This window comes from Neophocaena asiaeorientalis, unplaced genomic scaffold (assembly GCF_003031525.2).
Source record: "Neophocaena asiaeorientalis asiaeorientalis breed wild unplaced genomic scaffold, Neophocaena_asiaeorientalis_V1.1 scaffold629, whole genome shotgun sequence".
Taxonomy (NCBI): Eukaryota; Metazoa; Chordata; class Mammalia; order Artiodactyla; family Phocoenidae; genus Neophocaena; species Neophocaena asiaeorientalis.
In genome coordinates, this window is record NW_020175468.1 from 3,062,025 (window position 1) to 3,075,312 (window position 13,288).

At 49.5% G+C, this 13,288-nt stretch overlaps 1 protein-coding gene across 8 annotated transcripts in view; it reads left to right on the forward strand.

Annotated features, from left to right (window-relative positions):
- ODAD1 (outer dynein arm docking complex subunit 1) overlaps positions 1-13,288 on the forward strand; it is a 32,625-nt gene that overhangs the window by 15,385 nt on the left and 3,952 nt on the right. For all 8 annotated transcript variants that reach the window (XM_024768451.1, XM_024768457.1, XM_024768450.1 and 5 more), the window contains 6 exons: positions 4,629-4,751; positions 5,106-5,219; positions 8,392-8,459; positions 11,788-11,975; positions 12,205-12,339; positions 13,166-13,248. In XM_024768451.1, the coding sequence (XP_024624219.1) occupies positions 4,629-4,751; positions 5,106-5,219; positions 8,392-8,459; positions 11,788-11,975; positions 12,205-12,339; positions 13,166-13,248 (711 nt within the window). The remainder of the gene's footprint in view (positions 1-4,628; positions 4,752-5,105; positions 5,220-8,391; positions 8,460-11,787; positions 11,976-12,204; positions 12,340-13,165; positions 13,249-13,288) is intronic.

The window sequence follows — 13,288 nt, forward strand, 5'->3', positions numbered from 1 at the left end:
GTGGCAGTTGGTTTGTGGCCATTTTTTGTCTTATTGTTCATAATTGCCCCACTGATTGCACGTGCATGCAGTTATTTTTAGTCTCTTATAGTTTCTTTGTATTCTGTTGCTGGAGGAGACGTTTGTCCAGGTCCAAGTACAAGCACTCCAGTAAAGGGTCCCGGGTCCCAGCCTATCTCACCTAAACTTTCTTTGTTCCTGGAGCCCTTAATTTCTTAGTAAATTTTTTAGCCCCCAAAGAAACATCTAACAGGGGTGTGCTGGGAAACCAGCAATTAGCGGGGGAAAGCACCCTGATATGTAGCATTTTTTTTTAAAAAAAATTTTATATTAGAGTATAGTTGATTTACAATGAGCATTTTCTGATTTTCATAACATCAACGTTCTCATCTAGGCTGAGGTGAACATACCCTATCATGACCCCCAGTGAGTCACACCCTTATAGAATCCCCTCCCCTTCAGTGGCAGCAGAACTTGTGACGGCAGAATTTGGCACAGGTGATGGGTTGTCCCTCCCTTGATGAGGTTATGCTATTTATTTATTTATAATTTTTTGGCTGTGTTGGGTCTTGTTGCTGCACACGGGCTTTCTCTAGTTGCGGCGAGCGGGAGCTACTCTTTGTTGCGGTCCGCAGGCTTCTCACTGCAGGGGCTTCTCGTTGCGGAGCACGGGCTCTAGGCGTGTGGGCATCAGTAGGTGTGGCACGCGGGCTCAGTAGTTGTGGCTCACGGGCTCTAGAGCGCAGGCTCAGTAGTTGTGGTGCACGGGTTTAGTTGTTCCGCGGCATGTGGGATCTTCCTGGACCCGGGCTCGAACCTGTGTCCCCTGCACTGGCAGGCAGATTCTTAACCACTGCACCACCAGGGAAGCCCGGTTATGCTATTTAATACTGCACCATAGTAGACTGAAGAAGCTGCCATGCTGTGGAGAGGGCCACATGGCAGGAAACTTCTGGGGGCTCCTAGGAGCTGAGAGCCTCAGTCCTGCAACTACAAGGAGCTGAATTCTGCCATCAACCACGTGATGAGTCCTGGATGAGACCGTGGCCCTGGTGACCCCTTGATTGCAGCTTTGTGAGTCCTGAGCAGAGGTTCCAGTTGAGCTGTGTCACGTTCCTGACCCGTGGAAACTTCAAGATAATAAATGGGTGTTGTTTTAAGCCACAGGGTTTGTGGTACAGTTGGCCCTCCATATCTACGGGTTCTGTATATGTGGATTCAACAAACCAAGGATGGGAAATATTTTTTAAAAAAAGAAATTCCAGAAATTTCCAAAAGGTTAAACTTGAATTTTGGGGGCCAGCAACTATTTACATAGCAGTTACACTGTATTTACAACTACTTACATAATATTTACATTGTATTAGGTATTATAAGTAATCTAGCCATGATTTAAAGTATACAGGAGGTTGTGCGTAGGTTATGTGCAAATACTATGCCATTTTATATAAGGGACTTGAGTATCTTTGGATTTTGGTATCTGAGGGGAGTCCTGGAACTAATCCCCTGTGGATACTGAAGGGCGACTGTAATTTTTCTGCAGAAATGGAAAACTAATATAATGGTCAATTTCAAACTACCAACAATTTAACTCATGTAATTCCTGAAAATGTAACCATCAGCTCTCAAGAGCTGTCCAAGGGGGCCCCAGTTTTGCACTGCTAACAGCTCTATTATAGCAGTTTGGACCAAACAACCCAATAAATGTTTGCATCCTAACAACCTAGAAACCATTTGGAAAAAAAATATACATAAATTGAAAAAAATTGTGTTTCGTTTTTAAAACCCTCAATTACCTGTGGCACGTTTGTGCCTATTGGCCACTTTGCAACTTTTCAGATCTTGGAGTCAGAGTGGACTCACCACTCTCATTCCACCCTGATTTCTGTGCAGTACTTGCTTTTTTTTTTAATTGAAAATTTTACTGGGGTAATTGTAGGTTCACCTGTGGTTTGAAGAAATAATACAGAGAGAGTCCTTGTACGCTTTGCTTAGTTTCCCCCAATGGTACCGTTTTGGGGTATTTGATTTTTATCACAGCAACTGCTAAAAACTCAGTTTCAGAAAGATGTGACATTGGACTTCCCTAGTGGTTCAGTGGGTAAGACTCTGCACTCCCAATGCAGGGGGGCTGGGTTCGATCCCTGGTGGGGGAACTAGATCCCACAACGCATGCTGCAACTAAGAGTCCGCATCTCGCAACTAGAAACATACCACAGTGAAGATCCCGCATGCTGAAACTGACCCGGGGCAGCCTAAATAAATATTAAAAAAAAAAAAAAAGAAAGAAAGATGTGACATTGGACTTCCCTGGTGGTCCAGTGGTTATAACTCTGCGCCTCCACTGCAAGGGACACTGGTTCAATCCTTGGTTGGGGAACTAAAATCCCATATGCTATGTGGCGTGGTTAAAAAAAAACCCAAAAAACAAAACAACAACAAAGAAAGATGGGATGTCATCAAAAGGAATGTAGCACCGTCTCATGTTGAACCTGGGAACTACCTTGAGCTCCAGGTTCATGTGGTGTCTGACCAATGTCAATGTGTCTCCCTCAAATTTTAAAATATCCCCGTGGTTGCCCCTTTGACTTTGCCGCAATGCTCTGGGGTGCCTTGGCGCATGTATTTGTTTCTTTGCGTGGCTTATACTACAGAAATTTATTGTCACACAGTTCTGGAGGCCAGAAGTCCAAAATCATGATGTCTGCAGTGTTGGTTCCTTTTAAGGGCTGTGAGAATCTGTTCTGTGCATCTTGCCTAGCTTCTGGTGGTTTGCTGGCAATCTTTGGCATTCCTTTGTGTGTAGAAGCATCATTCCAATCTCTGCGTTCATCTTTTTTTCTTTTAAAAAATGTTGTAATACAATTTTAAAGGTTATACTCAATTTGCAGTTATTACAAAATATTGGCTATATCCCCCGTGTTGTACAATACATCCTTTTAGCCTATTTCACACCCAGTCCTTTGTACCCCCCACTCCCCACCCCTATATTACCTCTCCCCCTGCACTGGTGACCACTAGTTTGTTCTCTGTATCTGTGAGTCTGCTTCTTTTTGTTATTTTCACTAGTTTGTTATAGTTTTAAGATTCCACATCTGCCTTCACCTTCATCTGGCATTCTCCCTGTTGGCATGTCTGTGCAAATTTCCCCTTTTTTATAAAGATGCCAGTCGTGTAGAATTAGGGCCCAACCCAGTGACCTCATTTTAACTTGATTACTTCTGTAAAAACCCTGTCTCCAAATAAGGTCACATTCTGAGGTTCTGGGGATTAGCACTTCAACATACAGATTTACAGGGGACTCAGTTCAACTGAGGGCTGCACAAATCGGGAAACACAGTATCAAGCGATTCATGTATTCATTTAGTCTGCATGTTTTGTTGCATGCCAACTCTGTGTCAAGCACAGAAAAGCTAAAAATCCGCCCTCGTGGAGTTTCCAATTTAGTTGGGAAGACAGCATACCCCAAACAAGTCAAGATGAATACGGGAATGAGAAGGGCAGGTTGGAAGTTGGTTTCAGGCATCAGGGCTTATCTTCCCCTCCTCTTGGTATAGACCGGGATTCTTGGCCTTCCCCAGTCAATAGAAATTGATTGGGCTTCCCTGGTGGCACAGTGGTTGAGAGTCCGCCTGCCGATGCAGGGGACGTGGGTTCGTGCCCCGGTCCGGGAAGATCCCACGTGCGCGGAGCGGCTGGGCCCGTGAGCCATGGCCGCTGAGCCTGCGCGTCTGGAGCCTGTGCTCCGCAACGGGAGAAGCCACAACGGTGAGAGGCCCGCGTACCGCAAAAAAATAAAATAAAAAAAAAAGAAATTGGTTAGAGGCCAGACAAGAAATTCAGACAGGCCTTTACTGGGGCCCCTGCTGCAGCAGCAGGGAGCGAAAACAAGTAACAGGTTCCCTTGCTTGCTCCCAGAGGTGGGGCGAGCTTGTCCCTTCTATGGGGTGACAGTAGGGGTGTGTCCACGGGTTGGGCCAGAGGAGTGGCTTAGGTGTCTTGCCCACCCCTCTGGTGGTGTACTGCAGGGGGCACACGTAGGACCTTGCTTTTGCTCCCGAACCCCTTTTTTTGGTCCTGACTCTTCAGAAGTGGCAGCTGGGTTTTTTTGGTCTTTTTGTACATTCTTGTCCAGAATTTGCCCTAACTGCACATGCACGCAGTTATTTTTAGTCCCTTATAGTTCCTTTGTATTTTGTTGCCCGAGGAGACATTTGTCCAGGTGCAGGCACTGCAGCAAAGGGTCCCAGGTCCCAGCCTGTCTCATTCTAAGGCTCTTGTCTCCACTTTGTCTACTGTGTGTGGCGTCGCATCCATCCAGATCACACATTTCTCCCAAAATATCAGGAAAGGATTCAGGCTGGCTCAGCTTGGGTCACACGTCCATCTCTAAATGGATTGTTTGGACCTGGGTCATGTGGCCGGCAGGGCGGCTCGTTATGGTTGGAAGTCAGATCCACGTGGAAGGTTGGGTACTCACCTCAGAAGAGGGGTACAGCAGACGGCTGGGGCCACAAGGACCGCAGATGTCAACCACGCTCAGTCACTCACCCTCCCTCTCATCTCCCTCATTCCCTCAATCTCTCCCGCATTCAGTCAACAAATAGGCACCATGTTCTTTCTTCCAGATCCAGGAATGGGAGAGCCGGATCTTTGCCCATGGGAAGGATGTCAAGGCCTCGGGATGCATCCTGGATCAGAAGGTCAAGAGCCAGCGAAGGATTAAGATCCTTGAAGACCAGTTGGACAGGGTGAGGGTCAGCCTCTTGGCTGTCTCCCGACCTGAACTCTTGGGGGAAGAACTGAGCATGGGAGTCAAGTTTTAGAAACGGTGGACCAGATTCCTGGATGCAGAGTGGCCTAAAATAGTGGGTTCCCTAAGTGGGGTTAGGAGACAAGATCCTGGAGGGATGGAGGGTCTCCCAGGAAAGGAGACTGGTCCTTGGGTCTTGGGGGGGGGTGGCGATGCTCTCAGAGCCCCCAAATTGGGAATGGGCCCCCTACCTGACAAGTGCCCCCTTCTCGGCTGAGAATGGAAGAGGGAGGCAGGCCAGGCCTCAGACAGACTCTTGGCATCCTCTCCCACACCACGACCCCCATTCCAGGTCACCTGTCGCTTTGACAACCAGCTGGTTCGGAATGCAACCTTGCGGGAGGAGCTGGATCTCCTGCAGATCGAGAGGAACCGCTATCTGAATGTGGACCGCAAGCTGCAGAAGGTCAGTGGCCCTGAAGCCCAGGACCCCTTGGCCCAGCTGGAGTGCAGGGGAGGATGCAAGAGTCACCCTACTTTCTCCAACACTCGGGCCTCAAGTACGGAATCGCCCGGAGCCATAGGTATACTTTAGTCCGGAGGGAATGGACACCTGAGAATGTTCCGGGCTACCCCCAGCAAAGAAAGCAGCCTCACTGAGATTTGCAGAAAGCAGAGATGGCACTTTGAGTGTTATCACCCAGGGCCACCAAGGCGCAGGCAGGACCATTTACATTCCATGGGTTTCTCAATAACCTTTGAAGTCCTTTGAAGAATCCTCCCTCCCTCCTTTCACCTCCCTTCCTTCCTTTATTCTCTCCCTCTCTCTTTCTTTAAGTTTTCCTTTGAAATAATTTCAAATTTGCAGAAAAGGTGCAGGAATAGTACAAAGAACTATATATCCTTCACCAAGATTGATAATTTGCCAAATTTACTCTCTGTCTGTCTCCGTGTGTGTGTAATTAGTTTCCCTGAAAATAATTTATTATCACAACTGCCGAACTATTTGAGAGTACGATGCAGGCATTATGGTCCTAAGAACTTCAGTGTGTATTTCCTAAGCACAAGACCATTTTCTTATACAAACAAAGTGCCCTTACCCAAGGGCACTGAACATCGTTACAATTCTAAGCAGTCCATATTTAAAGTTCATGATTGTTCCAACAATGTCCTTTATAGCTAATTTAATTATCTTGCTCCAGGCTCTGGGCCAGGATCCCACATTGCATTTGGTTGTCCTGGCCTCATTCATCTGGAACAGTCCCTCGGCCCTTCTTCTTTTTTTTTTTTTGGCTGCGTTGGGTCTTCGTTGAAGCATGAAGGCTTCTCATTGTGATGGCTTCTCTTGTTGTGGAGCATGGGCTCTAGGCACGCAGTCTTCAGTAGGTGTGGCACACGGGCTCAGTAGTTGTGGCTCGTGGGCTCTAGAGCACAGGCCCAGTAGTTGTGGCTTGCTGGCTTAGTCGCTCCGCGGCGTGTGGGATCTTCCCAGACCAGAGATCAAACCCGTGTCCCCTGCATTGGCAGGTGGATTCCTAACCACTGCGCCACTAGGGAAGTCCCCCTCGGCCCTTCTTTGTCTCCATGACTTTGACATTTTGGAAGCATCCAGGCCAGTTGTGCTGTGTGACGTCCCTCAATGTGGATTGATCTGATCTCTCTCCACGATTAGATTCAAGTTGTGCATTTTTGGTGGACTATCACACAGGTGGTATTGTGTCGTTTGCAGGCATTATGTCAGTAGGCACATAATGTAAGTTTGTCCCATAACTAGTAACGTTGACCTTGGTCAGCCAGGTTTCTCCAATATAGAGTTTTCCTCTTTGTAATGACTGAGTCCGGGGAGGTTCTTTGAGACCACGTAAATATCCTGTTACCTAATACATTTTCACGCAATTGTTCTAGCATCCCTTAATGACTTTTGCCTGAATCATTATTATTGTAATGGCTACCAAATGGTGATTCTTCTCTCTCATTTCTTCTTCATTGATAAGATGGCATTTTACTTAAGGAAGAACTTCTTAAGTATATTTATGGGTTATCAGGAAGCATTCATGTATTCTTACTTTATTCTCTGGGTTATAATCCATAGTGCTCACCACGATGTTCACATTGTCTCAGATTCGGCTGGTGGGAGCCCCCTCAAGCTGGCTTCTCTGTCCTTCTGACAAGCCCATCTGTTTTGTTTTTTTTTTTTGAAAACTTCCTTACTTTCTGGTACAGGAAGATAGTCCAGATTTGCTCGTACTTGATCAGCCTTAACTCTCAAGTTAGCATTTCTCCATGGAGTCTTGATTCTTCCTAGCGGGGAGTCCTGCTTCTTCTTCTCTTGGTGCCGAGAAACCAAATTACAGGCACTAGGAGTCCTCACTGCTACTGGGGTGTCCCTGCCTTGGGACCCTTTCTCTGGAGCTAGGAAACACACGCACATATTTTAAAATTGTGAGTTCATGTCGGTGCCTCTCATTCCAATCCATCACCCCTGGGTTATTCCTGAACCTTCCCTATTTTATCTTTTTCTTCCCCACAGCGGGAACCTTGGCTCCCAACAGCGTTTATATACGTACTCACTTGTTCAGTCCTACAAAACACATAAGAGAGGTTCAGAATTGCTATAGCTGTACTAACACCCCCTGAACCCGAGCGTTCAAGATTTGTTTGCAGATCGTTTTGTTCTCTGAGGGCATGGGTATCTATCTATCTATTTATCTATCTCACGTTATTGTATTCAGAAGTCACTGGGATTAGTTCCTATTGTTTTGGTCTTCTTTGTGGTTCTGTTCTTTGTTTGAAATACAGTTAGGTTCACTTGCCTCTGTTTGTATTTGGTTTTAGTTCTCTCCCCTATCCTTGTTGATTTAATTTTCTTTATGAATATGTAAACCGTCGACAGGGGTTCCCAAATCAAAACTATGCCAAAAGGTAAGCCACAGAAACATCATTTCCTCACCATCTCTTCCACTTCGTTCCCATTCAGCCCCCATAGTTTCTGGTTATCCATCCTAGGTTTCTTGTTACAAAAGTGTATGTGTTTGTGTGTCGTGTGTGTGCCGGTGCACACATACGCATGTATTTATACACACATATATAGTATGGACGTATTACATTAATGTACACACACATTATATATGTATATGTATGTGTGTATATGTTTATATACATTAATACATATATACACATTATGTATATGTACTATATATATATATATATATATATAATTTCCTCTTGTCTTTCTCCTGAAATAACCCTTTTACGCATAACTCTGCAAAGGCACTTCCATAGGACTAGAAAACAGATTAGCGTGGTCACAATCATGAAATTCACACAAATTTCTGACCCCCACCACAAAGTTAGGTCAGCACTCTTAGGAATATTCTGGGTTGGATGTTTCACTGCAGTCCTTATTTATTTATTTGTTTTTGGCTGTGTTGGGTCTTTGTTGCTTCCTGCTCGTCAATCTGGCTTTCCTTTCACTTGGTACCTGTTTAAAATCCCTTTCACCGATTGCCGCTAATGAGGAAGGTCCAAGTTTCTAAGGCCCAGGAGCCTCACTTCTTATTGGGGAAATGTGGGGCTTAAAGGAGGGCCGTCCAGTGATGAGGGTGTTAGCAGTGGTATCTGTTTTGTTCTCTTGGCAGGAGTTGCAGCTCCTGCGGGACACGGTCAGGACCCTCATGGTCTCCTCCACCTCTGCCTACACCATCAGGTAGGGCCCCTGGAGGCATCCTAGATGACTCAGTCCATGCATTTTCTTAAGGAAGTGGTGGGAAGGTTCCAAACTCAAGAAATAGATTGTCAGAACATCCTTTTTTTTTTTTATAAGGTGCCCCTTTCTCTCCCACCTCCACTGATTTCCCAGCTTCTCGGGCAAGGTCCCTCTCCTTGGGTGTATGAATTAACCTCTTTAACCCAAGTCTGTTAACGGCATGTAGCACATAGGGATGTAGAAAGGCTTAAGGGGAACTCCCTGGCAGTCCAATGGTTAGGATTCCACACTTGCACTGCCATGGCCCTGGTTCAATCCCTGGTCCGGGCACTGAGATCCCACAAGCCACAGGATATAGCCAAATAAATAAATAAAGAGACTTAAGGGACTTCCCGGGTGGTCCAGTAGTTGAGAATCTGCCTCCCAATGCAGGGGATGTGGGTTCGATCTCTGGTCGAGGAACTAAGATCCCACATGCCTCGGGGCAACGAAGCCCAAGCACCACAGCTAGAGAGAAGCCTGTGTGCTGCACCTAAGGCCCAACACCGGCAAAAATAAACAAATATTAAAAAAAAAATAGAGAGACTTAAGTAAGTGCACATAGCAGGGGGCCAGGTCGTAGGAAGCATCAGTGAATGACTGTAATTAGATTGCTATTTGTCAGTATTGGGTGAAAGGGACAGAGATTCTCTCAAGCCACCTTCAGGTAAAGGATCATGTTGTGTGGCGTCTAGAAGCCCCAGCTGCTCTGCTCATGGACGTCTCTCTCTGCCTCTGGGCTCTCCTGGGTTCCATGCTCTCTCTTATCCCATCTCTGCTCCTTTCTGAGCTTCAGCCCTGTTCTCTTGCTCCAAGTGGTTTCTTACCTTCTATTCAGTGTCTTGTTTCTACCACATGACTTCTGCTTATCATGGTTCATGATTCCTCATGACATCGGTTATAGTCCAAATCTACCTTAGGGTTTCTGTGATCTTTCTTTCTTTGTTCCTCTTTTTTTTTTGCGGTACGCGGGCCTGTCACTGTTGTGGCCTCTCCCGTTGTGGAGCACAGGCTCCGGATGCACAGGCTCAGCGGCCATGGCTCATGGGCCCAGCCGCTTTGTGGCATGTGGGATCTTCCCGGACCAGGGCACGAACTCACGTCCCCTGCATCGGCAGGCGGACTCTCAACCACTGCGCCACCAGGGAAGCCCTCCTCCTTTCTTTTCTTTCTTTCTTTCCGTCCTTCCTCCCTCCCTCCCTTCCTTCCTTCTTCCTCTCTCTCCTTCCGCCTTTCCTTCCCTTCTTCTGTCTTTCTTTCCTTCTTCCTTCCTTCCTTTGAGTTAAGATGCACATAAAATTCACCTTTTAAAATTGTATTTATTTACTTATTTTTGGCTGCGTTGGGTCTTCGTTGCGGTGCGCGGGCTTTCTCTAGTTGCGGCGAGCAGGGGCTGCTCTTCGTTGTGGTGCCCGGGCTTCTCACTGTGGTGGCTTCTCTAGCTGTGGAGCACGGGCTCTAGGCACACGGGTTTCAGTAGCTGTGCCGTGCGGGCTCTAGAGCACAGGCTCAGTTGTGGCGCACGGGCTTAGTTGCTCCACGGCATGTGGGATCTTCCTGGACCAGGGCTTGAACCCGTGTCCCCTGCATTTGCTGGCGGATTCCTAACCATTGCGCCACCAGGGAAGTCCCCAAATTCACTATTTAAAAATGTACCATTCAGTGGCATTTAGTACATTGGTAATGTTGTGCAATCATCACTTCTGTTTTCATCACCCCCAAAGGAGACCTGTAACCATTAAGCGGTTATTCTCTCTTTCCCTCTTCCCCAACGTCCTGGCAACCACTAGTCTCCTTCCTTTCTCATCGATTTACCTATACATCTGCCTTTCCGTAAATTTACCTTTCTGTTTCATGCAAATGGAATCATACAACGTGTCCTTTTGTGTCTGGTTCCTTTCACTCAGTGCAGTGCTTTTAAGGTTCACCCACGTTGTAGCATCTCTCAGTACGTCATGCCTTTTTATGGCTGATTCTGTAATTTGTTACCTGTGGTCCTCCATGACCCCTTCAGAGCCTTGACTCATGGCTTCTGTTCACGCATAGCTCTGGCTTCTTCCTAACTTGGCCTTTGTAACATGACCTTTTGTGGCTTCTCTCTATACACCCTTTTAGCTTCGGCTTCCCGCTGTCCCCTTCTTAGCATTTCCCAATTCAGATTCTGAGGAGAGAATCTGACTGGCCTGGCTCATCTTTTCTGCCACGTCCCACAGGTGATGGCCTGCTGGCCTGTCTTTGCATCACCAGGATCTAGCCTCTGCCAACAATCCTCCAGCTGACTGCAGTGGGCAGCCTAGCCGGGTGCAAAGATAGGGTGGTTTCCGTTAAAGGCAGGGGGCAGCTGTCAGGACCAACACTTCTGTCAGACCAGCCAGTGTCTCCAGTGCTTCCTTGCTGGCTGACCTGGGCAGGTCACTTCCCCTCTCTGAGCCTCAGTTTCCTCTACTGTGACATGGCAACAGTAATGGTATCTACCTCATGGGCTGCTGTGGGGACTTATGGCGTGCTGCTTTAGAGCATCTCCTGCAGGGCCAGGCTCTTGGGAAGTTGGGTTCCCTCTTCCTGGCCTTTCTGTTGACCTGAAGCCCAAGGCACAAAAAGAACTGTGAGTCCTAATCCCTGAGGGGCTGCTAGAGGGGTCGCCGGGGGCTAGGGCTGGTGGGTGCCAGGAGAGGACTCCCACCAAGGAGGACTGACCTGAGTAAGCCTCAGAGGAATTTGAACAGAGCAAGAAGCTAGTGCCCTGAGTCGAGGCAACCAAGGTTGGCAAAGGTGTGGAAAGGGGAGCTAGATTGGTCCACGGGCAGGGAGCTGAGGCGACTGACCTGCTCTTCTCCCAACCTAATGACCCTCTGACCTTTGATCCTGTGACCTGTGAAGTAGGCTTGGGGCACTCTGAGTTGACAGTGGGCTGCACTACGTTTAAAAGCTTAAAAGCTCCACCTTCGGCCAAGCAGGCCAGGGGAGTTTCAGTGAGTGAGCCCCCTGACTCTGCCCCATAACCCCATCCTGACCCACCTCTAGGAACCTAGACAATTTTCTGCCTTTTGTGATCACAGGGTAACGGCAACCTGATTCTGTCCCATCCCTGAGACCCCAGGCTGACTGTGCCCCATCCACCACCACCCCCAACCCCAGGATGACCCCACGCATCCCTGTGACTCAAGACTGACCCTGCCCCATTCACCCTCCAACCCAAGGCTGACCCCGCCCCTCCCTGGGCCCCAGGATGAACCCAAATCCAACCTCCAATCTCCCCGACCCGGGTCTAAACCCCCACCCCTCCCAGGGAGGAGGCGAAGGCCAAGCTAGGCATGCTGCGGGAGAGGGCAGAGAAGGAGGTGGCCCAGAACGACACGGAGGTGCAGGTCTTGCAGCGGCAGATCGCGCACTTGGAGCAGCTGCACCGCTTCCTCAAACTCAAGAACAGCGATCGGCAGCCGGATCCCGCCGTCGTGGAGAAGCGCGAGCAACGGGGTGAGGCCGGGGCCGCCACCTCTGCCTGCAGCAGGCCGGGCCAGGGGAGGGGCGGAGCGGCTCGCTCCACGTCTCGCCGCGGGGCGGGGTCGGCCGGAGGGCGGGGCTGGAGGGGCGGGGTCTGCGCGGCTGCGGTGTTGTTGCCCCCTCCCCACCAGCGTGCCCAGCCAGGCCCCTCCATCCTGGTGGCCGCCCCGGACGCCGACCTCACTGCCCCCTCACCCCCCAGCCCGGGAGGTGGCCGAAGGCCTCCGGAAGACCTCCCAGGAGAAGCTGGTGCTGCGCTACGAGGACGCCCTGAAGAAACTGTCCCAGCTGACCGGGGAGAGCGACCCGGACTTGCTGGTGGAGAAGTACCTGGAGTGTGAGTCCCTGGGGGTAGGGGGTGGGGATGGAAAGGGCAGGGCGGAGGGGGGGCAGGAGTACGGCGCCCAGCCCCCCGGAATCCAGTGCAGACTGTGCTCTGTCTCGGTCACCGAGGGCCTCCGCTTCGGCCCTGGGGACTCCTCCACCTGCGCTGGAGGGACCAGGAATCAGGCTCCGCCCTACTCGCCTCTTCCCGTCCGCCCTGCCTCCGCCCCTCTCTCTCCCCCCCTTCTCCCCAGTCTCTCTCCCACCCCCGTCTCGGGCCTACTCACCCCTTCCTTCTCTGTGTGTCTCCACCCGTCTGCATCTCACTGTTCTCACTGAGTGTATCTCCGTCTTTTTCTTTCTGTCCAATTTCCCTGGCGTGTCTGCCTTCCCGCCTCCCCCATCCGTCTCCCCCTTCCCCGTTCCCTCCCTCCTCCGCCTCCCTCATTCCTGGGCCTGCGGGTCACCCTGGGAATCTTACCCTCAGCCTCTGTGTGCCTATCTCCGTGTCCCTGTTGCTGTCTTTCTCCCGGGGTCTAATGTTCTCTCTTTACCCACCTTTACCGTTTGCTCTCCCTCACTTCTCTGTTTCTCTGTGTCTCTCTCGGCATTTCTGTGACTTTCTCTCGGTCGCTATCTCTTTCTGTCGCTCTGCCTTGCCCTGTATTTCTCTCTATTGGCCCCTGTGTCTATTTCTTTGCCTATATCTCTCCGTCTCTGTCTCTCTTTGTCTCTGTGTCTTTGTTGCCTTTCTCAACATCTCTTTCTCTGCCTTTCTGTGTCTCTCTGTTTGCTGGTCTCTGTCTCTCTGGACGCTGTCCTTCCTGACTCGCCCCCAGTGGAGGAGCGGAACTTCGCAGAGTTCAATTTCATCAATGAGCAGAACTCAGAGCTGGAGCGTCTGCAGGAGGAGATCAAGGAGGTGAGCGAGACCCGCCCCTCCCCCTCCCCCTCCCCTCCTC